Genomic DNA, 27,758 nt, shown 5'->3' on the forward strand with positions numbered 1-27,758 from the left:
CCACCACACCCGGCTAATTTTTTTGTATTTTTAGTGGAGATGGTCTTTCACCGTATTGGCCAGGCTGGTCTTGAACTCCTGACCTCGTGATCCGCCCACCTCGGCCTCCCAAAGTGCTGGGATTACAGGCATGAGCCACCATTGCCTGGCCCGATTTTAACTATTTTTAAGAGTACAGTTCACTGGCATTAAGTACATTCAGTGTTGTGCAGCCATCATCACCATCCATCTCTAGAATTTTCTCATCTTCCTAAACAAACTCTGTATCCATTAAACAACAAATATTTGGTTTTAACAAAATTACTTCAGTTTTTCTTTCAATTAAGAATGCATGGGTGCTCTGCCTATAAATTCTGTGTATGGAGGAGTAGCCATTCTTTATTTCTGTACTTTCCTAATCTTGCTTTCACAAGCAAGCGACAAAAAAATTTATGGGTGGGTGCAGTGGTCTGTAATCCTGGCATTTGGGAGGATCACTTGAGGCCAGAAGTTTGAGACCTCATCTCTACAAAAAATAAAAAATTAAAATTAAAAAATTAGCCAGGCATGTTGGTACACACCTGTAGTCCTAGCTGCTTGGGAGGATCACTTGAGCCCAGGAGCTGAAGGCTGAGGTGAGCTGTGATCACACCACTGCACTCTAGCCTGGGTGATGGAGCAAGACCCTGTCTCCAAACAAACAAACAAACAAACAAAATATATATATATATAAATTTATAATTGCAATAGATTCAAAATATGACAATCTTTAAAATTCTTCTATTTTTATGGGATATTTATGGTTATCTAGATGTGTGTTGCCACCAAAATAATCTAGGAGCAAGCAAACAAATGACCACAGTTGTATACCTTATTTGTGCAGAATCAAAAAAGAACACGTGATTGAGATGTGATGTAGAGGAAGTAGGAGGGTGATTTTTCTGAAAGTAGCCTGAGTAGTTTTGGTCACCATGCTTTAAGGATGATGTTACAGAGAAGGCAAAACGGTTAAGTGTAGGTGTTTTGGGTCTTTTAAGGTACGTTCTTTCTTTGAAACAATGGCCTTTCTGATATGGTTGCCCAGACCCAACCATGCACTTTCTTCACGAACCTTCTGTCTGTTCTGAAGAGAGAACACTGCTCCACCAAGCTCTCTGGCCATCTCACTGAGCCGCACACCAAACACCTTAGGCTCTGAGGATTGTTTTTCTAGACAAGCTAGCCTGCAGTAGGTTTTAAAGGGTAAACAACAGGATATGGTTTATGTGAAGAAAAGTTTGAGAGTTGACCTCTTTATCCTAGGGATGAGACTAAGGGATAATAGTTATATGCTGCTCTCAAGAATTTAGGAGGAGGCAGCATAACCTTCTCACTATTCAATTGTTGAAGAAAATCAGCTTAGATTTAAGTGAGAGTGTGAATTTGGACTTAAGAGTTTTGGGGGCATGAAGTATTAAAACATCCTAGGTTAGAAGTTTCTGTCTGAATATTTTGAAGAAGATAATCATTTATCCCATATGGTTGAAATAATCCCTGTCTGAGGTCTAGACCATTACTATTATCTGGTTTCAATGTGCATATTTTAGGAGAATGTACTATACTATATTTTAATACTTTAAATAGAAATATCAACATAGTATATTCTATAGTACATTCTAAAATATAGGGGAATTAATTGTACTATAGTATTAGAATTATTCTCTGTTCATGTTAGAAGGAATCAAATTGATTTCCTCTTGCCTTGGTCTAATGACTCTCCCTCTCTCTTTCTAACAGGCAGATTTGAAGAATCAGCTGGGAGATGCTGGATACGTATTATTTGGAGTGGTGCTATTTGTTTGGGAACTCTTACCTACCACCTTAGTAGTTTATTTCTTCCGAGTTAGAAATCCTACAAAGGACCTTGTAAGTAAACCATTTTCTATTGGGACCTGATTATGATCATGAAACCTGCAATTAGAACCTTTTCTTCACTTTTCACTAGAGAAGAGGGCCTCTTCCATTCTGTGGTGGTATGAAAAGTTTCCTTGACTATTTTATTGAGACATTCATTTCCCTTATTTTTTGAGGGAAAATGTTTTTCAGCTTAGTTTTATTTTACAAAAGAAATGAAAGTATTGTAAGTTGCATCTTAAGGCCTGGGGAAAGTGATTAACTATTTTTTTAATGCAACATTGCCTCACTAGTATTTGAGACTTGGACTTGCCACATACCAAATATAGAAGCTTTTCTAATAGCAAAGGAAAATAGAGAATAGAGAAATAGAAACAGGAAATAGAAAATACTCATAGGAAATAGTATGCCAGATGGTGGCTAGGGAATGGGAGGATAGGGCAATAAGAAACATTATTGCAAGGAATGCTAAAGCTGCTCCCCGAGTTTGGTCACATTTCTGTTCAACCAACTTTATATAAATGTCTTTATGGGGACAGGACAGAAAATACAAAACCAAGTAGCATGAGAAACCATCTGGGAGCCTTGTTCTGTAAATTATTCCAACCACACAAACTAGGGGTAGCTTTTTGACTTACTGATCTATGAAACCCATAGAAAAAATACAGGGAGTGGATTTGGGGCAATGTGAGCAAAGGGCAGGTGGTGAGGAAGGCATAGATGAGTAACGTCCTCCAGTAATTCACAATTCTTATTTCATACCCAGATGACTGACCTGTGTTTTATCTTGTTTTTGGAAGCCAGAGACATAGCCAGGCTTCACACTGAGCAGTCTGGTTCCAGAGTCAATGGTGGTGTTTTTGGTTGGGTTGTTTTGTTTTGTTTTGTTTTTTTGTGTTTTTTTTTTGAGATGAAGTCTCGCTCTGTTGCCCAAGCTGGAGTGTAGTGGCATGATCTCGGCTCATTGCAACCTCCGCCTCCCAGGTTCAAACGATTCTCCTGCCTCAGCTTCCCAAGTAGCTGGGACTACAGATGCCCGCCACCATACCCAGCTAATTTTTGTATTTTTAGTAGAGACAGGGTTTTACTGTGTTGGCCACGCTGGTCTCGAACTCGTGACCTCAGGTGATCCACCTGCCTCGGCCTCCCAAAGTGCTGGGATTACAGGCATAGGCCACCGCGCCTGTGTGAGTCCATGGTTTTAATCCCTGTGCTACGCTGTAGCCTTCTCTGGCATCATAAGGTTTTGAGAATAAATTATATTCTTAATATACATGACCTAATAGTCCTATCTATAACTTCTGTAATTACATAGGAAAAAAGTCTAATATTCTTTTGTGAGGAAATCTATAACTTAACTCATACCCATCAACTTTAAAGGAATACACTGCAGGTGGGGCATTTTTTAAAAATGTCATCTAACATTTGTATCCATAATTCATTTGGTGCAAACAGGTCTCTAAACTTGGCATCATTAGAGCCAAACTTCAGAGTCTAGGTAAGGAGATAGTTAAAGTGCAGCTCTTTACCATCCGTCTCAGAATCCCTCAGGGCGCTTGGTGTAAACATTCTTAGGTCGTGTTGGAGACCCAGACCAGAATCTCTGCAGTAGGTTCTGGGAATGTACATTTTTCATAAGCACTCCAAGTGGTCTGAATGAACTGTAAAGTTTGAGAATCTCTGTCCTTGTCCTTTTCTTTTTTGAGACAGGGGTCTTGCTCTGTCACCCAGGCTGGAGTACAGTGGCACAGTCACAGCTCACCTCAGCCTTGACCTCCTGGGCTTGAGCGATTCTCTCGCTTCAGTCTCGCATGTAGCTGGGATTACTTTCATGAGCCGTGTTGCCCAGGCTGGTCTCAAACTCCTGGCTGTTTTTTTTTTTTCTTTTAAAGACAGCTTTATTGAGATGTAACTCACTTATATAATTCGCCCATTTCATGTGTGTAATTCAGTGGTTTGCGGGATATTCACATATGTGCAGCCATCACCACAGCCAATTTTAGAACACTTTCATCATCTCGGAAGGAAACCCCATGCTATCATCTGTCATTCCCCATTTCCTTTCTGTCCCTGACCTACCCCTGGGCATAAGCCACTATAATCTCTTGTGTCTACAGATTTCCCTAGTCTCGACTTTCATATGAATGGAATCATATAGCATGTGGGTTTTTGTGACTGGCTTCTTTCACTTAGCAGAATGCTTTTCACGATTCATCTACGTTGTAACATATATTTGTACTTAATTCCTTTTTATTGCCAAATAAATATTTCATTGTATGGATAGACCACATTGTGCTTACTCATTCATCCATTGATGGACATCACTGGGTTTTTTTTTTTATACTTTAAGTTCTGGGGTACATGTGCAGAATGTGTAGTTTTGTTACATAGGTATACATGTGCTGTGGTGGTTTGCTGCACCCATCAACCCGTCACCTACGTTAGGTATTTCTCTTAATGCTCTCCCTCCCCTAGCTCCCCACCCCACGACAGGTCCTGGTGTGTGATGTTCCCCCTCTGTGTCCATGTGTTCTCATTGTTCAATTCCCACTTATTAGTGAGAACATGTGGTGTTTGGCTTTCTGTTCTTGTGTTAACTTGCTGAGAATGATGGTTTCCAGCTTCATCCATGGCCCTGCAAAGGACATGAACTTATCCCTTTTTCTGCTTGCATAGTACTCCGTGGTGTACATGTGCCACATGTTCTTTATCCAGTCTGTTATTGATGGACATCTGGGCTGGCTCCAAGTCTTTGCTGTTGTGAACAGTGCTGCAATTAACATGCACGTGCATGTGTCTTTATAGTAGAATGGTTTAGATTCCTTTGCGTATATACCCAGTAATGGGATGGCTGGGTCAAATGGTATTTCTAGTTCTAGATCCTTGAGGAATCGCCACACTGTCTTCCACAATGGTTGAACTAATTTACACTCCCACCAACAGTGTAAAAGCGTTCCTGTTTCTCCATGTCCTCTCCAGTATCTGTTGGATCGCCATTCTAACTGGTGTGATGGTATCTCATTGTGGTTTTGATTTGCATTTCTCTAATGACCAGTGATGAGCATTTTTTCATATGTTTGTTGGCTGCATAAATGTCTTCTTTTGAGAAGTGTCTGTTCATATCCTTTGCCCGCTTTTTGATGGGGTGGTTTTTTTCTTGTAAATTTAAGTTCTTTGTAGATTCTGGATATTAGCCCTTTGTCAGGTGGATAGATTGCAAAAATTTTCTCCCATTCTGTAGGCTGCCTGTTCACTCTAATAATAGTTTCTTTTGCTGTGCAGACACTCTTTAATTTCATTAGATCCCGTTTGTCAATTTTGGCTTTTGTTGCCATTGCTTTTGGTGTTTTAGAATGAAATCTTTACCCATGCCTGTGTCCTGAATAGTATTGCCTAGGTTTTCTTCTAGGATTTTTATGGTTTTAGGTCTTATGTTTAACTCTTTAAACCATCCTGAGTTAATTTTTGTATAAGGTGTAAGGAAGGGGTTCAGTTTCAGTTTTTTGCATATGGCTACCCAGTTTTCCCAACACAATTTATTAAATAGGGAATCCTTTCCCCATTGCTTGTTTGTGTCAGGTTTGTCAAAGATCACATGGTTGTGGATGTGTGGTGTTATTTCTGAGGCTTCTGTTCTGTTCCATTGGTCTATATATCTGTTTTGGTACCAGTACCATGCTATTTTGGTTACTGTAGCCTTGCAGTATAGTTTGAAGTCAGGTAGCGTGATGCCTCCAGCTTGTTCTTTTTGCTTAGTATTGTCTTGGCTATGCGGGCTCTTTTTTGCTTCCATATGAAGTTCAAAGTAGTTTTTTCCAATTCTGTTAAAGTCAATGGTAGCTTGATGGGAATAGCATTGAATCTATAAATTACTTTGGGCAGTATAGCCATTTTCACGACATTGATTCTTCCTATCCAGGAGCATGGAAGGTTTTTCCATTTGTTTGTGTCCTCCAATTTCCTTGAGCAGTGGTTTGTAGTTCTCCTTGAAGAGGTCCTTCACATCCCTTGTAAGTTGTATTTCTAGGTATTTTATTATTTTAGTAGCAATTGTGAATGGGAGTTCACTCATGATTTGGCTGTTTGTCTGTTACTGGTATGTAGGAATGCTTGTGATTTTTGCACATTGATTTTGTATCCTGAGACTTTGCTGAAGTTGCTTATCAGCTTAAGGAGATTTTGGGCTGAGACAATGGGGTTTTCTAAATATATGATCATGTCATCTGCAAACAGAGACAATTTGACTTCCTCTTTTCCTATTTGAATACCCTTTATTTCTTTCTCTTGCCTGATTGCCCTGGCCAGAACTTCTAATACTATGTTGAATAGGAGTGGTAAGAGGAGGGCATCCTTGTGCCAGTTTTCAAAGGGAATGCTTCCAGTTTTTGCCCATTCAGTATGATATTGGCTGTGGGTTTGTCGTAAATAGATATTATTTTAAGATACGTTCCATCGATACCTAGTTTATGGAGTTTTTAGCATGAAGGGGTGTTGAATTTTGCTGAAGGTCTGCATTTATTGAGTTAATCATGTGGCTTTTGTCATTGGTTCTCTTTATGTGATGGATTATGTTTGTTGATTTGTGTATGTTGAACCAACCTTGCATCCCAGATATGAAGCTGACTTGATCGTGGTGGATAAGCTTTTTGATGTGCTGCTAGATTATGTTTGCCAGTATTTTATTGAGGATTTTCGCATCGATGTTCATCAGGGATATTGGTCTGAAATTTTCTTTTTGTGTGTGTGTGTCTTTGCCAGGTTTTGGTATCAGGGTGATGCTGGCCTCATTAAAATGAGTTAGGGAGGATTCCTTCTTTTTCTGTTATTTAGAATGATTTCAGAAGGAATGGTACCAACTCCTTTTTGTATCTCTGGTAGAATTCGGCTGTGAATCTTTCTCGTCGTGGACTTTTTTTGGTTGGTAGGTTATTCATTACTGCCTCAATTTCAGAACTTGTTATTGGTCTATTCAGGGATTCGACTTCTTCCTGGTTTAGACTTGGGAGGGTATATGTGTCCAGGAATTTATCCATTTCTTCTCGATTTTCTAGTTTATATGCGTAGATGTGTTTATAGTATTCTTTGATGGTAGTTTGTATTTCTGTGGGATCAGTAGTGATATATCAGTAGTGATATCCCCTATATCATTTTTTATTGTGTCTATTTGATTCTTCTCTCTTTTCTTCTTTATTAGTCTGGCTAGTGGTCTATCTATTTTGTTGATCTTTTCAAAAAACCCAGCTCCTGGAAGGGTTTTTCATGTCTCAATCTCCTTCAGCTTTGCTCTGATCTTAGTTATTTCTTCTGCTAGCTTTTGAATGTGTTTGCTGTTGCTTCTCTAGTTCTTTTAATTGTGATGTTAGGGTGTCAATTTTAGATCTTTCCTGCTTTCTTTTGTGGGCATTTTGTGCTATAAATTTCCCTCTATACACTGCTTTAAGTGTGTCCCAGAGATTCTGGTACATTGTGTCTTTTTCTCACTGGTTTCAAAGAAGATCTTTATTTCTGCCTTAATTTTCTTATTTACCCAGTAGTCATTCAGGAGCAGGTTGTTCAGTTTCCATGTAGTTATGTGGTTTTGAGTGAGTTTCTTAATCCTGAGTTCTAATTTGATTGCACTGTGGTCTGAAAGACTGTTATGATTTCCGTTCTTTTGCATTTGCTGAGGAGTGTTTACTTCCAATTGTGTGGTCAATTTTAGAATAAATGAGATGAGGTGCTGAGAAGAATGTATATTCTGTTAATTTGGGGTAGAGAGTTCTGTAGATGTCTATTAGGTCCACTTGGTCTAGAGTTGAGTTCAAGTCCTGAATATCCTTAATTTTCTGTCTCGTTGATCTGTCTAATATTGACAGTGGGGTGTTAAAGTCTCCTACTATTGTTGTGTGGGAGTCTAAGTGTCTTTGTAGGTCTCTGAGAACTTGCTTTATGAATCTGGGTGCTCCTGTATTGGGTGCATATATATTTAGGATAGTTAGCTCTTCTTGTTGCATTGATCCCTTTACCATTATGTAACAGCCGCCTTTGTCTCTTTTGATCTTTGTTGGTTTAAAGTCTATTTTATCAGAGATTAGGATTGAAATTCCTGCTTGCTTTTTTTTTCTTTCCATTTGCTTGGTAAGTATTCCTCCATCCCGTTAGTTTGAGCCTATGTGTGTCTTTTCACGTGAGATGGGTCTCCTGAATACAGCATACTGATGGGTCTTGACTCTTTATCTAGTGTGCCAGTTTGTGTCTTTTAATTGGGGCGTTTAGTCCATTTACGTTTAAGGTTAATATTGTTATGTGTGAATTTGATCCTGACATTATGATGCTAGCTGGTTATTTTGCCCGTTAGTTGATGCAGTTTCTTCATAGTGTCAATGGTCTTTACAATTTGGTATGTTTTTGCAGTGGCTGGTACTGGTTGTTCCTTTCCATATTTAGTGCTTCCTTCAGGAGCTCTTGTAAGGCAGGCCTGGTGGTGACAGAATCTCTCAGCATTTGCTTGTCTGTAATGGATTTTATTTCTCTTTTACTTATGAAGCTTAGTTTGGCTGGATATGAAATTCTGAGTTGAAAATTCTTTTCTTTAAGAATGTTGAATATTGGCCCCCACTCTCTTCTGGCTTGTAGGGTTTCTGCAGAGAGATCTGCTGTTAGTCTGATAGGCTTCCCTTTGTGGGTAACCCAACCTTTCTCTCTGGCTGCCCTTAACATTTTTTCCTTTGTTTAAACCTTGGTGAGTCTGATGATTATGTATCTTGGGGTTGCTCTTCTCGAGGAGTATCTTTGAGGTGTTCTCTGTATATCCTGAATTTAAATGTTGGCCTGTCTTGCTAGGTTGGAGAAGTTCTCCTGGATAATATCCTGAAGAGTGTTTTCCAACTTGGTTCCATTCTCCACATCATGTTCAGGTACATCAATCAAATGTAGATTTGGTCTTTTCACATAGTTCCATATTTCTTAGAGACTTTGTTCATTCCTTTTTATTCTTTTTTCTCTAATCTTGTCTTCTCACTTTATTTCATTAAGTTGATCTTCAGTCTCATATCCTTTCTTCCACTTGATCAATTCAGCTCTTGATACTTGTGTATGGTTCATGAAGTTCTTGTGCTGTGTTTTTCAGCTCCATCAGGTTATTTATATTCTTCTCTAAACTCGTTATTGTAGTTAGCAGTTCATCTAACCTTTTTTCAAGGTTCTTAGTGTCCTTGCATTGGGTTAGAACATGCTTCTTTAGCTCGGAGGAGTTTGTTATCACCCACCTTCTGAAGCCTACTTCTGTCAATTCATCAAATTCATTCTCCGTCCAGTTTTGCTCCCTTGTTGGTGAGTTGTGATCCTTTGGAGGAGAAGCAGCATTCTGGTTTTTGGAATTTTCAGCCTTTTTTTGCGCTGATTTCTCCCCATCTTTGTGAATTTATCTACCTATGGTCTTTGATGTTGGTGACCTTCGGATGGGGTCTCTGAGTGGACATGATCTTCCTTTCTGATGTTAGTTTTCTTTCTAACGGTCAGGTCCCTCTGCTGCAAGTCTGCTGGAGGTCCACTCCAGACCCTGTTTGCCTGGGTAGCACCAGCAGAGGCTGCAGAACAGCAAAGATTGCTGCCTGTTCTTTCCTCTGAGAAGCTTTGTCCCAGGGGGCACCTGCCAGATGCCAGCCAGAGCTCTCCTGTGTGAGGTGTCTGTCAGCCCCTACTGGGAGGTATCTCCCAGTCAGGATACACAGTGGTCATCAACCCACTTAAGGAGGCAGTCTTACCCTTAGCAGAGCTTGAACGCAGTGCTGGGAGATCTCCTTCTCTCTTCAGAGCCATCACGCAGGGACATTTAAGTCTGCTGACGCTGCACCCACACCTGCCCCTTCCCCCAGGTGTTCTGTCCCAGGGAGATGGGGGTTTTATCTATAAGTCCCTGACTGGGGCTGCTGCCTTTTTTTCAGAGATGCCCTGCCCAGAGAGGAGAAGTCTAGCAGTCTGGCCAGAGTGGCCTTGCTGAGCTGCTGTGGGCTCTGCCCAGTTCGAACTTTCCAGAGGCTTTGTTTATACTGTGAGGGTAAAACCGCCTACTCAAGCCTCAGTAATGGCTGACACCCCTCCCCATACCAAGCTCGAGCGTCCCAGGTCAACCTCAGACTGCTGCTGTGCTGGCAGCGAGAATTTCAAACCAGTGGATCTTAGTTTGCTGGGCTCCATGGACGTGGGACCTGCTGAGCGAGACTACCTGGCTCCCTGGCTTCAGCCCCCTTTCCAGGGGAGAGAACGGTTCTGTCTCGCTGGTGTTCCAGATGCCACTGGGGTATGGGGGAAAAAACAAAACAAAAAAAACCTCCTGCAACTAGTTCAGTGTCTGCCTAAACGGCTGCCCAGTTTTGTGCTTGAAACCCAGGGCCCTGGTGGGGTAGGCACCGGAGGGCATCTCCTGGTCTGCTGGTTGTGAAGACCATAGGAAAAGCGCAGTATCTGGGCTGGGGTGTGCACGGTTCCTCAGGCGCAGTCCCTCACGGCTTCCCTTCGGTAGGGGGGAAAATACCCCGACCTCTTGCGCTTCCCGGTTGAGGCAACACCCTACCCTGCTTTGGCTTGCCGTTTGTGAGCTGCACCCACCGTCCAACCAGTCCCAGTGAGAAGAACCAGGTACCTCAGTTGGAGATGCAGAAATCACCCGCCTTCTGCGTCGATCTTGCTGGGAGCTGCAGACTGGAGCTGTTTCTATTTGGCCATCTAATAGGTGATATGTTTTTGTTCCTGTATGACATCACTGGTTTTAAGGAATTTTAAGTTCTCCTTCTTTTTATCATTTCAAGTTTTTCTTTTTTTGGATACAGAGTCTGGCTCTGTCACCCAGGCTGGAGAAGAGTGGGGTGATCTCGGCTCACTGCAACCTCTGCCTCCCAGGCAGAGGTTCAAGTGATTCTTCTGCCTCAGACTCCCAAATAGCTGGGATTACAGGCGTCCGCCACCACGCCTGGCTAATTTTTGTATTTTTTAGTAGAGATGGGGTTTCATTATGTTGGCCAGGCTGGTCTTGAACTCCTGAACTCAGGCGATCCACCTGCCTTGGCCTCAAAGTGCTGGGATTACAGGTGTGAGCCACTGTGCCCAAACTATAATTTTAAGCTTCTTGACGACCCACATCAAGAAGCTTGAAATGACAAAAAGGACACACTTAAGGAAACCACTTGTGGATATGAGTGGACATTTGGGTCATTTCCACCATCTGGCTATGATGAATAAGGCTGTTGTAAACATTTGTGTACAAGTTTCTATGTGAACATATGTTTTCATTTCTCTTGGGTATATTCTTAGGAGTGGAATTGTTGGGTCATTTGGTATTCCTGAGTGTCACTTTCTGAAAAACTGCCAGACTATTTTCCACAAAGGCAGCACCATTTTACATTCTCACCAGCAGTGTATGAAGGTTCTGATTCCTCCACGCTCCTAACACTTGTTACCTGACTTTTTGATTCTAGATATCCTAATGGGTATTAAATGATATTTCCTTTTGGCTTCTGATGTGTATTTCTCTGTTGACTAAGTTAGTCGAGGATCTTTTTGTGTGCTTAGTGGTCATTTGTTTATCTTCTTTGGAGAAATGTCTATTCACATCCTTTGTCCATTTTTAAACTGGGTTGTCTTTTTATTATTGAGTTGTAAGAGTTCTTTATATGTTTTAAATATACTCTAAGTCCCTTGTCAGGTATATGATTTGCACATATTTTCTCTCATTCTGTAGCTGTCTTTTCACTTTCTTGATTGGTATTCTTTGAAGAACAAAAGCTTTTAATTTTGTCCACTGTATTTATCTTTTGTTGCTCGTGTTCTGGTGTCATACCCAAGAACCCTTTGCCACATCCTATACTGATGGTCCCTGATTTACAACAGTTCAACTTACAATTTTTCAACTTTACAGATGGTGTGAAAGCAGGACATATTCAGTAGAAACTATAATTGAAATTTTGAATATTTAAGTATTTTCCTGGGCTAACAATATGGGTTATGATAATCTCTCAAGATGTATAGGGCAGCGAGGCACAGCTCTCAGTCAGCCATGCGATCATAGGGGTCAAAAACCAATACTCTATGTTGTGTATTTTTTATTTATTTTCAACTTACGATGAGTTTATCAGAATGTAACCTCATCACAATTTGAGAAGCATCTGTATTTGCCCCTGAAAACTTGTCCCTATATTTTCTTCTAAGAGTTTTGTAGTTTTTGTTCTTACATTTGGTCTTTAATCCATTTTGAGTTATTTTTTGTATATGGTGTGAGATAAGGATCCAACTTCATTCTTTTGCACGTGGCTCATAGGTATTCTTAAACTATTAAAAATAGTAAATTTTAAGGCAATCCACCTTGTGTTAGTTCCACTTTGCTCCTTATGTTTGGCTACATTAATCTTAGCAAAGCAGGAATTCACATTTAGATAGCCATCCTGTGGCTACCTCTGTTCATGTTCTATTAACTTTTAAATAGATCACTGATGATAAGTACAAGGATGTCAAAACATATGCCTGATTTGGTGTGCCATATAATCTAGCTCTGATCTTGTTTATTTAAAATCTTTCCTGACAAAGACAACTTTACTTTTTAGAAGCTGCCGGCAGAAAAGGCTTTTCAAACCCCAACAGTCATCCTAGGGCAGCTGTGACCTTGAAAACTGGCAGTGACCTCTAGGGTGTACCTGAAACCAGTCATTGGAAATTTTTTGAGAAGTAAACTCAGTTTGGGGGCAGAAACAGGATGAAATGATTATAGAGGCAGGAAATGGAAATGGGATGAGAAATCCCCCCCAAATGATTTCACCATTGCCATGAATGCCTTCATGATTTATATCCAAATTGAACTATCTACTTTATTGGCTAATTTGGGCATCACCTAGCTTTTAAAAAAATTTTTGTGGGTTGATAATAGGTGTGTGTGTATATTTATGGAGTACATGAGATGTTTTGATACAGGCATGCAATGTGAAATAATCACATCATGGAGACTGGTGTCTCCATCCCAAGCATTTATCCTTTGTGTTACAAATAATCCAATCATACTGTTTAAAAATGTACAGTTATTATCGACTATAGTCACCCTGTTGTTAGTGCTATCAAACAGTAAGTCTTATTCATTCAAATTTTTTTTTTAACCCATTAACCATCCTCTCTACCCCATGCCACTACCCTTCCCAGCCTCTGGCAACCATCCTTCTCCTCTGTGTCCATGAGTTCAATTGTTTGAGTTTAGATCCCACAAATAAGTGAGAACATGTGATGTTGTCTTTCTGTGTCTGGCTTATTTCACTTAACATAATCATCTCCAGTTCATCCATGTTGTTCCAAATTACTGGATTTCATTTTTTATGGCTGAATAGTACTCCATTCTGTATATGTTCCACATTTTCTTTATCCATTCATCTGTTGATGAATACTTAGGTTGCTTCCAAAGCTTAGCTATTGTGAACAGTGCTGCAACAAACATGGGAGCGCAGATATCTCTTCAATGTACTGATTTCCCTTCTTTTGGGTAGACACCAGCAGTGGGATTGCTGGATCATGTGGTAGCTCAATGTTTAGTTTTTTGAGGAACTGCCAAACTGTTCTCCATAGTGGTTGTACTAATATACATTCCTGCCAGCAGTGTTCAAGGGTTCCCTTTTCTCCACATCCTTGCCAGCATTTGTTACTTCCTTTTAGATATAAGCCATTTTAACTGCGGTGTGGTAATATCTCACTGTAGTTTTGATTTGCATTTCTCTGATGATCAGTGATACTAGTTTTTCATATGCCTGTTTTTTGCTGTTTGTATGTCATCTTTTGAGAAATGTCTGCTCAAATCTTTTGCCCATTTTTTATTTTGATTACTACACCTTTTCCTGTATATTCTGGTTATTAATCCCTTGTCAGATGGGTAGTTTGCAAATATTTTCTCCCATTCTGTAGGTTGTCTCAACTTTGTTGTTTCTTTTACTGTGCAAAAGCTTTTAACTTGATATGATCCTATTTTTCCATTTTGCTTTGGTTGCCTGTGCTTGTAGGGTATTGCTCATGAATTCATTTATTTTTATTTTTGAGATGGAGTTTTGCTTTGTTGCCCAGGCTGGAGTACAGTAGCGTGATCTTGGCTCATTGCAATCTCCGCTTTCTGGGTTCAAGTTATTCTCCTGTGTTAGCCTCCCGAGTAGCTGGGACTAAGGCATGAGCTACCACACCCAGATAATTTTTGTATTTTTAGTAGAGATGGGGTTTCAGCGTGTTGGCCAGGCTGGTCTCGAACTCCTGACCTCAAGTCATCCACCTGCCTCAGCCTCCCAAAGTGCTGGGATTACAGGCATGAGCCACTGTGCCTGGCCAAGAATTATTTTTTTTAATTTTAATCTTAATTTAAAAAGTTTTTGGGGAATAGGTGGTGTTTGGTCACATGGAAAAGTTGTTTAGTGGTGACTACTGAGATTTTGGTGCACCCAGCACCTTAGCATTGTACACTGTACCCAATGCGTAGTCTTTTATCCCTCACCCCCTTCCACCCTTCCCCCAGGTCCCCAAGTCCATTATATTGCTCTTATCCCTTTGTGTCCTCATAGCTTAGCTCCTGCTTATAAGTGAGAACATATGATGTTTGGTTTTCCATTCCTGAGAATTATTTCACTTAGAATAATGGTCTCCAACTCCATCCAGGTTGCTGTGGATGCTATTTCATTCCTTTTTATGGCTGAGTAGTATTCCATGGTGTGTGTGTGTGTGTGTGTGTGTGTGTGTGTGTGTGTGTGTGTGTGTATACATACACACACCATTTTTCTTTATCCACTAGTTGGTTGATGGGCATTTAGGCTGGTTCCATATTTTTGTATTTTTGGAATTGTGGATTGTGCGGCTATAAACATGCCTGCGCAAGTGTCTTTTTCATATGACTCCTTTACCTCTGGGCAGATACCCAGTAAGTGGGATTGCTGGATCAAATGGTAGTTCCACTTCTAGTTCTTTAAGGAATCTCCATACTGTCTTCCAGTTTACATTCCCACCGGCAGTATAAAAGTGTTCTTTTTTACTACATCCATGCCAACATCTGTTTTTTTGATTTTTGAATTATGGTCATTCTTGCAGGAGTAAGGTGGCATCTCATTGTGGTTTTGGTTTGCATCCCCCTGATAATTAGTGATGTTGAGGATTTTTTCATGTTTCTTGGCCATTTGGATATCTTCTTTTGAGAATTGTCTATTCATGTCCTTAGCCCACTTTTGGATGGGATTAGTTTTGTTTTTGTTTTTTTTTTTTTCTTGCTGATATGTTTGAGTTCCTTGAAGATTTTGGATATTAGTCCTTTGTTGGATGCATAGTCTGAGAATATTTTCTCCTACTCTATGACTTGTCTGTTTACTGTGCTGATTATTTCCTTTGCTGTACAGAAGACTTTTTGTTTAATTAGGTCCCATGTATTTATCTTTGTTTTTGTTGTATTTGCTTTTGGATTCTTGGTCATGGTCTCTTTGCCTAAGACAATGTCTAGAAGAGTTTTTCTGATGCTATCTTCTGGAATTTTTATGGTTTCAGGCCTTAGATTTAAGTCTTTGATCCATCTTGAGTTGATTTTTGTATACAGTGAGAGATGAGGATCCAGCTTCATTGTTCTACATGTGGCTTGCCAATTATCCCAGCACCATTTGTTGAACAGGGTATCCTTTCCCCACTTTGTTTTTATTTGTGTTGTTGAAGATCAGTTGTCTGTAAATATTTGGCTTTATTTCTGGGTTCTCTATTCGTTTCCATCGGTCTGCCTGCCTCACTCTGTCACCTAGGCTGGAGTGCCATGGCGTAATCCCAGCTCATTGCAACCTCCACCTCCCAGGATCAAGTGATTCTCCTGCCTCAGCCTCCTGAGTAGCTGGGATTACAGGCACACACCACCATGCCCAGCTAATTTTTGTATTTTTAGTAGAGATGAGGTTTCACTATGTTGACCAGGCTGATCTTAAACTCCTGACCTCAAGTGATCCACCCACTTCAGCCTCCCAAAGTGCTGGGATTACAGGCATGAGCCACTGAGCCTGGCCCTGCCTTCCTATTCTTATACCAGTACCATGCTGTTTTGGTAACTATTGCCTTGTAGTATAGCTGGAAACTGGGTAATGTGATACCTCTGGATTTGTTCTTTTTGCTTAGTCTTGCTTTGGCTATGCAGGGTCTTTTTTGGTTCCATATGACTTTTGGAATTTTTTTCTATTTCTGTGAAGAATGATGACCTTTTTGTTTTTTTGAGACAGAGTCTTGCTCTGTCACCCAGGCTGGAGAGCAGTGGTGTGGTACTGGCTCACTGCAATCTCTGCCTCCCAGGTTCAAGTAATTCTTATGCCTCAGCCTCCAAAGTAGCTGTGATTACAGGTATGCACTACCACACCTGGCTAACTGTTGTATTTTTTAGTAGAGACAGGGTTTTGCCATGTTGTCCAGGCTGGTCTTGAACTACTACTGACCTCAAGTGATCTACCTGCCTGGCCTCCCAAAGTGTTGGGATTACAGGTGTGAGCCACTGCATCCAGCCTGATGATGGTACCTTGATGGAAATTGCATTGAATTTGTAGATTGCTTTTGGCAGTATGGTCCCTTTCACAATATTGATTCTACCCGTCTATGAGCATGGAGGATGTGTTTCCATTTGTTTGTGTCATCTATGATTTATTTTAGCAGTGTTTTATAGTTTTCCTTGTAGAGAGCTTTCACGTCCTTGGTTAGGTATATTCCTAAGTATTTTGTTGGTGCAGCTGTTGTGAAAGGGGTTGATTTCCTTATTTGATTCTCACCTTGGTCATTGTTGGTGATCCGTTTTAGGAGCTTTTAGGATAAGTCTTTAGGGTTTTCTAGGTATACAATCATATCATTGGTGAACAGTGACAGTTTGACTTACTTTTTACTGGTTTGGATGCCCTCTCTTTCTGTTGTCTGATTGCTCTGGCTAAGGACTTCCAGTACTATGTTGAATAGAAGTGGTGAAAGAGGGCATCCTTGTCTTGTTCCATTTCTCAGGTGGAATGCTTTCAACTTTTCCTGATTCAGAATAATGTTGGCTGTGGGTTTGTCACAGATGGCTTTTATTACCTTGATGTATGTCCCTTCTATGCCAGTTTTGCTGAGGGCTTTAGTCCTAAAGAGATGCTGGATTTTTTCAAATGCTTTTTCTGCACCCATTGAGGTAATCATTTCATTTTTGTTTTTAATTCTGTTTATGTGATATAGCCCATTTATTGACTCACGTAGGTTAAACCATCACTGCATCCCTGGTATGAAACCCACTTGATCATAGTGGATTATCTTTTTCATATGCTGTTGGATTCAGTTAGCTATTAGCATTTTGTTGAGGATTTTTACATCTATGTTCATCAGGGATATTGGTTTGTAGTTTTGTTATGTCCTTTCTGGTTTTGTTATTAGGATGATACTGGTTTCGTAGAATGATTTAGGGAGGATTCCCTTTTTTACTATCTTTTGGAACAATTTCAGTAAGATTGGTACCAATTCTTCTTTGAATATCTGATAGAAATTAGCTGTGAATCCACGTGGTCTTGGACTTTTTTTGTTGTTGGAAATGTTTTTTTTTTTGCTGTTTTGATCTTGCTAGTTGTTGCTGGTCTGTTCAGTTTCTGTTTCTTCCTGATTTATCTAGGAGGGTTGTATATTTTGATTTTCTAGTTTGTGTAAAGGTGTTCATAGTAACCTTGAATGATCTTTTGTATGTCTGTGGTATTGGTTATAATATCTCCCATTTTGTTTCTAATTGCGCTTATTTGGATCTTCTCTCTTGGTTAATCTCACTGATGGTCTATCGATTTTATCTTTTCAAAGAATCAGCTTTTTGTTTCATTTATCTTTTGTATTGCCTTTTTGTTTCAATTTTGTTTAGTTCTACTCTGATCTTTGTTATTTCTTTTCTTCTGCTGGGTTTGGGTTTGTTTGTTCTTGTTTCTCTAATTCCTTGAGGTGTGACCTTAGATTTTCTGTTTGTGCTCTTCCAGACTTTTTTGATGTAGGCATTTAATGCTGTGAACTTTCCTCTCAGCCCCACTTTTGCTGTGCCTCAGAGGTTTTGGTAAGTTGTGTCATTATTATCATTCAGTTCTAAGAATTTAATTTCCATCTTGATTTCATTGTTGACCCCAAAATCATTCAGGAGCAGATTATTTTAATTTCCATGCATTTATATAGTTTTGAGGGTTCCTTTTGGAGTTAATCTCCAATTTTATTCCACTGTGGTCTGAGAGAGTATTTGATATAATCTCAGTTTTCTTAAATTTATTTAGATTCCTTTCATGGCCTATCATATGGTCTATCTTGGACAATGTTCTATGTGCCAATGAAAAGAATGTACATTCTGCAGTTGTTGGGTAGAATGTTCTGTAAGTATCTGTTAAGTCTATTTGTTCTAGGGTATAATTTAAGTCTTGTTTCTTTGTTAACTTCTGTCTTGATGGCTTGTCTAGTGAACTGAAGTACCCCACTATTGTGTTGCAATCTCTCATTTCTTAATGTCTAATAATAATTGTTTTATAAATTTGGGGGCTCCCATATTAGGTGCATATATATTTATAAAGGATTGATATTTTCCTGTTGGACTGATCCTTTTATTAATATATAATGTCTCTCTTTGTCTTAACTGTTGATGCTTTAAAGTCTATTTTGTCTGATAAAAGAATAGCTACTCCTGCTTTTTGTTTTCATTTGCGTGGAATATCTTTTTCCACCCCTTTACCTTGAGATTATGTGAGTCCTTATGCATTAGTTGAGTCTCTTGAAGATAGCAGATACTTGATCGGTGGATTTTTATCTATTCTCCCATTTTGTATCTTTTAAGTGGAGCATTTAGGCCATTTACACTCAACATTAGTATTGAGATGTGAGACTGTTCATCATGCCACTTGTTGCCTGATACTTTTTTCTTTTTCATTGTTTTATAGGCCTGGTGAGATTTATGCTGAAGGAGGTTCTATTTTGGTATATTTTGAGGTTTTGTTTCAAGAATTAGAACTACTTTTAGCATTTCTTGTAGTGCTGGCTTGCTAGTGGCAAATTCTCAGCATTTTGTTGTCTAAAGACTTTGTATCTTTTCCTTCATTTACGAAGCTTAGTTTTGCTGGATACAAAATTCTTGGCTGACAACTATTTTGTTTGAAGAGGTTAAAGATAGGACCCCAATCCCTTCTGGCTTGTGGGGTTTCTGCTGAGAAATCTGCTGTTAAACAGCTCTTAAGATTCTTTCCTTTGCCTTTAGATAACCTGATGACTGTGCCTGATTATCTTTTTGAAATTATTTTCCCAGGTGTTCTTTGAGCTTCTTATATTTGGATGTCTAGATCTCTAGTAAGGCCAGGGAAGTTTTCCTTGATTATTCCCTCAAATATGTTTGCCGAACTTTTAGATTTCTCTTCATCCTCAGGAACACCAATTATTCTTACGTTTGGCCATTTAACATCATCACAAACTTCTTGGGAGGCTCTGTTCATTTTGTAAATTCTTTGTCTTTGTCGATTGGGTAAATTCAAAAGCCTTGTCTTCAAGTTCTGAAGTCCTTTCTTTTCTACTTGATTCTGTTGTTGAAACTTTCCAGTGAATTTTTTATTATATCTATTTCTCTGGAGACATTTTCATCCATATCTGTATTAAAAAATTGATTTAAGTTGGTTTTTACCTTTCTCTTGTATCTCCTTGAGTAGGTTAATAATCAACCCTCTGAATTATTTATCTGGCAATTCAGGTATTTCTTCTTGGTTTGGATCCATTGCTGGAGAGCTAGAGTGGGCCTTGGGGGGTGTTATAGAACCTTGTTTTGTCATATTACCAGAACTGCTTTTCTGATTCCTTCTCATTTGGGTAGACTGTTTCACTGGAAAAATCTAGAACTCAAAGCTGCTGGTCAGATTCTTTTGTCCCACAGGGTGGTCCCTTGATGTGGGGTGCTTCCCCTTCTCCTAGTGATGGGGCTTCCTATGAGCCAGACTGTTATTGCTCTTCTTGGTCTAGTCACCCAGCAGGGCTACCAGGCTTTGGACATGCTGGGGAATGTCTGCAAAGAGTCCTGTGATGCAATTCATCTTCAGGTCTCCCAGCTGTAGATACCAGCACCTGCTCTGCTGGAGGTGGCAGGGGATTGAAGTAGACTCTGTGAGAGTCCTGGTTGTAAGTATGTTTAGTGTGCTGGCTTTCTTAAATGCTTTATGCTAGCAATGAAGTTGCCACCATGGACAGACTCAGGACCACTGTTTAGCCAAGATGGTGGAGGCAGTAGAATTAGCTGTTTTTTTTTTCCTTCCTTGGAGCAGGGGATCTGTCATGAGTTGTAATGTCCTGAGTTGGTTGGCCTCCAGCCAGGAGGTGGCGCTTTCAAGAGAGCACCAGAGTTTTTCACCTGTCTCTCAGAATTTGCAGTGACCTGCCGCCTCTTTCCAAGTGTCTGTGAATTCTTTCACTTTTCCTGGTATGCTCCTGTGGTGGTTCCTGGAGCAAAAGTCCATGGTGTGATTCTCCACACGCTGTTCTGTCTGTCCAAGTGGGAGCTGCATGTAAGCCCTGTCTCCTATCCACCATCTTCCACTCAAAGTATTTATATGCAAATAGAATAGATGAACAGAATCTAGATCCAGATGCAGATCTGGGATCCATTCCCTGCCTGTTGCACTTCCACTTCTTCAGGAAACAAATTCTCTGCTCTTTAGCCCCGAACCTCTGCCATGAGGGCAGTGCCCATAGGGATACTCTCAAGAAATTTTTGCCCAGACCCATGTCTTGGCGATTTTCCCCAATGTTTTCTTGTAGTAGTTTCATAGTTTGAGGTCTTAAAGTCTTTAATCCATTTGATTTGATTTTTTTAATCTGGTGAGAGATAGGGGTCTAGTTTCATTCTTTTGCATATGGATATCTAGTTTTCCCAGCACCATTTATTGAAGACACTGTCTTTTCCCCAGCATATGTTCTTGGCAGTTTGTTGAAAATGAGTTCACTGTAGGTGTGTGGATTTGTTTCTGGGTTCTCTATTCTGTTCCATTGGTCTATGTGTCTGTTTTTCTTTCTTTCTTTTTTGTTTTGAGACAGAGTCTTGCTCTGTCACCCAGGCTGGAGTGCGATGGCACAATCTCGGCTCACTGCAAGCTCTGCCTCCTGGGTTCACACCATTCTCCTGCCTCAGCCTCCTGAGTAGCTGGGACTACAGGCACCCACCACCTTGCCTGGATAATTTTTTGTATTTTTAGTAGAGATGGGGTTTCACCATGTTAGCCAGGATGGTCTCAATCTCCTGACCTCGTGACCTGCCCGCCTCAGCTTCCCAAAAGGTTGGGATTATAGGTGTGAGCCACCATGCCTGGCCCTATTTGTCTGTTTCTATACCAGTACCATACTGTTTCAGTTACTATAACTCTGCAGTGTAGTTTGAAGTCAGGTCATGTTGATTCTTCCAGTTTTGTTCTTTCTGCTTAAAATAGCTTTGGCTGTTCTGGGTCTTTTGTGGTTCTGTATAAATTTTAGGATTGTTTTTTCTATTTCTGTGAAGAATATAATTGGTATTTTGATAGGGATTGCATTGAATCTGTAGATTGCTTTGGGTAGTATGTCCATTTTAACAATACTGATTCTTCCAATCCATGAACAGAAAATATTTTTCCATGTTTTTGGTGTCCTCTTCAGTTTCTTTCAATGTTTTATAGTTTTCATTATAGAGATCTTTCACTTCTTTGGTTAATTCCTAGGTATTTATATTTGTGGCTGTAAGTGGGATTACTTGTTAATTTTTCAGATTGTTCACTGTTGGCATATAGTTTCACTGTTGGCATAGAGAAATGCTACTAATTTTTTCATGCAACTTTACTGCATTTATTAGTTCTCACACTTTTTGGTGGAGTCATTAGGTTTTCCAAATATATCATCTGCAAACAAGGATAATTTGACTTTTTATATTCCAATTTGAATGCCCTTTCTTTTGTCTGATTGCTCTAGCTAGGACTTCCAGTACTGTGTTGGGTAACAGTGGTGACTCTGTGTTCTAGATCTTAGAGGAAAGGCTTTCAGTTTTCCCCTATTCAGTATGATACTAGCTATGGGTCTGTCATATATGGCTTTTATTATGTTGAGGTATGTTTCTTCTATCCCCGGTTTGAGGGTTTTTATCATGAAGGAACATTGAATTTTATCGAGTGCTATTTTCGCATCAATTGAAATGATCATATGGTTTTTATCTTTCATTCTCTTAACATGATGTATCACATTGATTCGTGTATGTTGAGCCATCCTTGCATCACATGGATAAATCCCACTTGGTCATGATGAATAATCTTCCTAATGTATTGTTGAATTTGGTTTACTAGTATTTTGTTGAGGATTTTTGCATCAATATTTATCAGAGATATGAGCCTATAGTTTTCTTTTCTTTTTTTAATGTGTCTTTGGTTTTAGTATGATGGTAATACTGGCCTCCTCCGTGAGTGCAGAAGTATTCCCTCTTCCTCTATTTTTTTGGAATAGTTTGAGTAGGACTGATACTAGTTCTTCTTTAAATGTTTGGTAGAATTCTGCAGTGAAGCCATCAGGTCCCAGGTTTTTCTTTACTGGGAGACTTCTTATGGCTTTGATCTCTTGCCTTTTTACTCCTTGTTACTAACAGTTAAAGTCTTTAGAAACCTTAAGAGAGCTCTGTTTTAGGGACAGAAGAACTGAAGAAAAGCTGGGAGAAAACATTGCTTTCTCAGTGGATCAGGGAGCAGAGAAATTCTAGTCAGGTAGAATAAAAGACTTGTTATTGGTCTGTTCAGGTTTTAGAGTTCTTTCTGGTTTAGTCTTGGTAGGCTGTATGTGTCTTGGAATTTGCCCATTTCTTCTAGATTTTACAGTTTATTGGCATATAGTTACTCATCATCTAAGAGCTTTTCAATAAGGGATTAAAACAATGATGACTCAGTGTTGCAAGCAAGACTGAAAGAAGATTTTGCCCATACTGATAAAAGGCAAGGCTAATCCCTCTCAAACATAAGAGTAACTGAAATGAATATTCCAGCTGAACAGATACAGCCTACATTCAAATGAATAGAACATCTTTAGTCTCCTACAAGAAAGAGATCTTATTTTTGTCTAGTGCAAGGCACGATGTCTGTAAGTATGCTGAATGATTACCTGTCTTTCTAGACCAATCCTGGAATGGTCCCCAGCCATGGATTCAGTCCCAGATCTTATTTCTTTGACAACCCTCGAAGATATGACAGTGATGATGATCTTGCCTGGAACATTGCCCCTCAGGGACTTCAGGGAGGGTAAGACCCTACTTCATGTTAGACAAGCCTCATTAGGAGAGAAGGGTTACACCAGTGAAACAGGTTCAAGCTAAAAGAAAATTCCTACATTAAAACTGTGCAGCCTTAGGTGGTATAAGACTGGATTATCAGTAGATCATTTTACTTATGGGAAGCATTCAGGAATGAGAAAGGACATCAGATTTTTTTTAAAGCCCCACAGCATTATTGTATACAGTAGTGTTTCCTAAACAATATTCCATGAAGCACTATTGTCTTAATAGCTATGCTGTGCAAAAGGAAATGATGATTTAAAAAGAAAATTGCCTTTTTTATTTTTTGGAGACCAGGTCTCGCTCTGTTGCCCAGGCTGGAGTGCAGAGTGGCACGATCTCAGCTCACTGCAACCTCCCCATCCCAGGTTCAAGTAGTTCTCGTGCCTCAGACTCTTGAGTAGTTGGGATTACAGGTGTGCACCACCACGCCCAGCTAATTTTTGTATTTTTAGTAGAGATGGGGTTTCACCATGTTGGCCAAGCTGGATCGCACTCTTGACCTCAAGTGATCTGCCCACCTTGGCCTCCCAGAGTGCTGGGATTACAGGCGTGAGCCACTGCACCTGGCCAGAAAATAAACTCTTTAGAAAATGCCAAGAGAGCCCGTAATATGCTAATGTGTACTCTGAATCTCCAAGGGGGAAATATAGCACTTGTCTATGGAATCACTCAGTGGAACATGGTATCTTTAATCACATATTCTAAAGCTAGAGAGTAAATGCAGTAGTATTTATTTATTAGAATAAGTTATATATTATAAAGGACCAAGTTTTCAAATTTGAATGATGTCAGTTCTTAATTTAAAATTTCAGTTACATGAAGGGTATTTACTTTAGTCTTAATTTTCATGAATACTTATTTAATAAGTACTTCTATAGCATCTACTCTGTATCAGACACTGTTCTAAGAGATTCACAAATATCAACTCATTTAGTCTTAACAGTCCTGAGAGGTCAGTACTATTATTGGCCTCATAATACAGATGAAACTGAGGTATCCAGAGGGTAGGTGACTTGTCCAAGGTCACACAGCTAGCAAGTGGTTAGGCTAGAATTCTAACTCAGGCAGTCTTGTTCAAACCTGTTTTCTGAATCACTATACTATGTAAACAGTTTGTATATAAGTACCCTGTCGCTTAGTCTCACCTATGCTTATGTTATACTTTCATGAGTTTTAATAGGAAGCGTCTCCTTGCTTGAATCCACATGCAGATCTGGCCCAGGAAATTTGGAGAGGGCAGTTAAATACTAAGAGTTCAAAGCAGCATACACAGAGGGTGTAAGACAATACGTGAACCATACCAGTCTGCTGCCATTGCCTAATTTTCAGTGAATTAGGAAGACAAATAAAAAGAGGGAAGCACCTGAAATTGCAACCATAGCAGAGACCCACCCCACGAGTCCAAGTTTTGCCTACCTCAGCATGGGCATGGTCTGCAAACAGGAAGGGTAGTAGCTATTGGGATTCCCTTCCCTTTTCCTCAGCCTGCTGTGCTCAGCCATTCTCTACTACCCTACTCGACTATCGTGTTTCCCTTTCAGCCTGTGGCTGTGAGACAGTGAGGCCAGCAAGGCCAGCAGGGGTGAGAGGAGCCAAAAGGGCTGCAATAGTACTTGCCGAGCCTGTCTTCTCTCTGCTTGTCCTCCCAGGACCCCCATCCTGTTCCTGAGAAAGGGGAGCTTCTCAGAAGTGAAAGCTTATCTTATGTAATCTTTTGTGAGATTAAAGACTTAGCATTAACAACTTTACAACTTTTTCCCTCTGGGATGAAATGATAAAAAAAGATATGCTTGCCTTTTTACTCCTTGTTAGTAACAGTGAAAGTCTTTAGAAAACTTTAAGAGAGCTCTGAAAAGAGCCCTTGTTTTAGGGACAGAAGTACTGAAGAAAAGCTGGGAGAATACATGCTTTCTCAGTTATCAGGCAGCAGAGTATTCTTGGTCAGACAGGATAAAAGATGGTGGCTGAGAAAAAAGAAGAAAGCTGCCCAATCCGCTGAGCCAGCAGATGTAAAGAATGTAAGCTGCAAGCAAGCCAGCAAACAAGGACTTCTTGAAGTCAAAAGCTGTCCTTTGGATCACTCAGATTTTGAGCTCCACCTCTTCCCTAAAACTGTTCTTTTCCAGTTACCCCACTGCACTTCCTATTAGTTGTTTTGCCCCTTTAAACCCATATTCTCCTGGAGCTGTCCTGCCCTCTCACCTGCCAGAAATGACTTAGAGCTGAGGGAGTCGTCACTACCTATATCGGTGAAGAAAAGACCCCCTTTCTACTACATAGAGGAACATAATTATAATGAAAACGACTTACATGTATTGAGAATTAACTATATATTAGGTACTGTTCTAAACACTTTACAGGTGTTAACTCAGTCCCCACAATAGGCCCACGATGTAGTTACTAATAGTACTCCCAGATGTAGTTACTAATAGTACTCCCAGATGTAGTTACTAATAGTACTCCCATTCTAAGTGGAGGAAATTGAGGCACAGAAGTTACTTGTCCAAAGACACCACAGGTTGTGATCTGTACTCCTTGTTAGGATTCAGATACAGTTTGTTGCTAAAAACATTTCCTATACATAGTAACTGGCTGGGTTCTCTAGTAATGCCGTATACTTCTGTGCTCTCAAGAGTTCAGTAGAGCTGTGGGTGGGCATTTGGTCCTGTGTGTAGCATTGTTTTGTAGGAAAATGGACTTTAAGAGCCATTTTAAAGAACTTTAGAGTTACCTACAGTTTGTGTAAAATCTCAGCTCTACCTAAACTAGACATGTACATACTGTAATGTTTCAAGTCACTGAAATATTTTTTTCTTTTTAAGTTTTGCTCCAGATTACTATGATTGGGGACAACAAACCAACAGCTTCCTGGCACAAGCAGGAACGTTGCAAGACTCAACTTTGGATCCTGACAAACCAAGCGTTGGGTAGCATCAGTTAACAGTTTTATGGACGATTGCTCAGATGAAGAGCTTCAGAAAAGTGTAGTGACCGCTGAATTTTTAGGGCACTTTTCCTTAAGAAATAGAACTTGATTTTTATTTGTTATAGGTTTCCAGATGGCTCCAGAGGACTAAGCAATAATGTAGATTGATAAACCCTTATTTTAGTACTAAAGAGGGAGCCTTGCTATTTCAGTGGGTATAATTTAAACTTTTTAAAGAAAATCTGTACTTTTATAAAGATGTATTTTATATAACTTAAATAATAATGCTAAAGCATACTAGGGTTTTTTTTTTTCTTGAGAATGTTACTGCAATTATGTTGTAGTTTGCACAGACTTTTATGCATAATTCACTTTAAAAATATAGAATATATGGTCTAATAGTTTTTTAAAGCTTTTGGACTAAAGTATTCCTCAAATCTTACCTCTTCAGGTCACTGATGGTCACTCCGATTCTGAGTGCCGCATGGGTAGCCTCCTAAAATACAATTGACAACTTAGCCAATTGCAACTCCAGTGTTGATAGTTAAAATGAAATAGAATAGCAGCAGACTGTAAGGTCTTTAGAGATTTTTTTTTTAAGGTTCAGGCAATAGGTCCCTCAGAGAATCTCTTAAGGTTTGCCCAAAGATTGGTGCTTCCTTTGAGTAGGGCGCTAATGTATACACATTAATGATAACAAGTTGATAACATTAAAAATGTAGCTGACTTATCCTATTAAACCTCCTCTGCTATATTCACAGATTCTGCATAGTTTTTCTTTCAGCCTAATGAAATCTAGTATGCATTACCTCAGGGCTACATCAAGAGTATACCCTTTTCCCAACTCACTGAATGTTGATTACATTCAAGGAGAAAATAAGAGGTTCCATAAAGGGCATTAATAACAAATATCCCAAGCCCTTAAGCTAAGACTATGTGGAATCCTAATAGTTTTTTCTGTAATCTCCGACTATATTTAAAATAATGCCCTTACTTCTAAATAGCTCTATAAAGAGCCTGTTGGAAGCTGCACATGTAAAAATGGCAATAGCACTGCAATATGCTGTAGCATGATGCCTGTCAGCCACGTAAAGGGTATGTTCCAGACAAGTCCTTAAGTCATCTTTCATTTAAGTAAAAAACATGTTACGAAATATTGCCTCCCACACCAGAAGTGCCATTCTAAAAGCTCCACTGTATATATCCTGGAGCCATAAACCTACCTATTGGGAGGCTATGTGCTCTGCTTTTCTATAAAACAGAGATAAGGTTCTAGAGGAAGTACTGTTACCAGAAACAAGGTACCTTTCTGCTATGCCTAGGAATGTTCATCTGGGGACAGAGGGAAGGTCCAATGAAAAGGAACTTACATTAACAAATCCTACGTGATGCAACCCATTTCAAATGACTCTTCTCATTGTGATCTTCAGAATAACTGATCCCTGGGCACTGACTTCACAGAGATGAAGTCTACTATTGTTTTGTTAGTATTTAAAATTGGGATCTCAAGTTTCAAGTCGATCATCATTGGGCTTTTCATTTGTATAGAACACCTTTACTCTGTGTAATCCTACATAACATTCTTGTCTTTCAGTACATGAAAAAACTGGGGTTACAGCATTTAAAATAGTTGTCAGGAAAAATTCTACACTGAAGTGAACCCTACACTGT

General features: G+C 39.7%; 1 protein-coding gene across 1 annotated transcript in view; it reads left to right on the forward strand.

Moving 5' to 3' along the window:
• The window catches only part of GPR137B (G protein-coupled receptor 137B), a 69,318-nt gene extending 42,477 nt beyond the window's left edge, over positions 1–26,841 (forward strand). The window contains exons 5-7 of the mRNA XM_007989876.3: positions 1,756–1,884; positions 23,002–23,126; positions 25,984–26,841. Of these exons, the coding sequence (XP_007988067.1) occupies positions 1,756–1,884; positions 23,002–23,126; positions 25,984–26,092 (363 nt within the window). The 3' untranslated portion in view covers positions 26,093–26,841. The remainder of the gene's footprint in view (positions 1–1,755; positions 1,885–23,001; positions 23,127–25,983) is intronic.
• Positions 26,842–27,758: the final 917 nt, after the last annotated feature.

Source organism: Chlorocebus sabaeus, chromosome 25 (genome assembly GCF_047675955.1).
Source record: "Chlorocebus sabaeus isolate Y175 chromosome 25, mChlSab1.0.hap1, whole genome shotgun sequence".
In the NCBI taxonomy this organism is placed as follows: domain Eukaryota; kingdom Metazoa; phylum Chordata; class Mammalia; order Primates; family Cercopithecidae; genus Chlorocebus; species Chlorocebus sabaeus.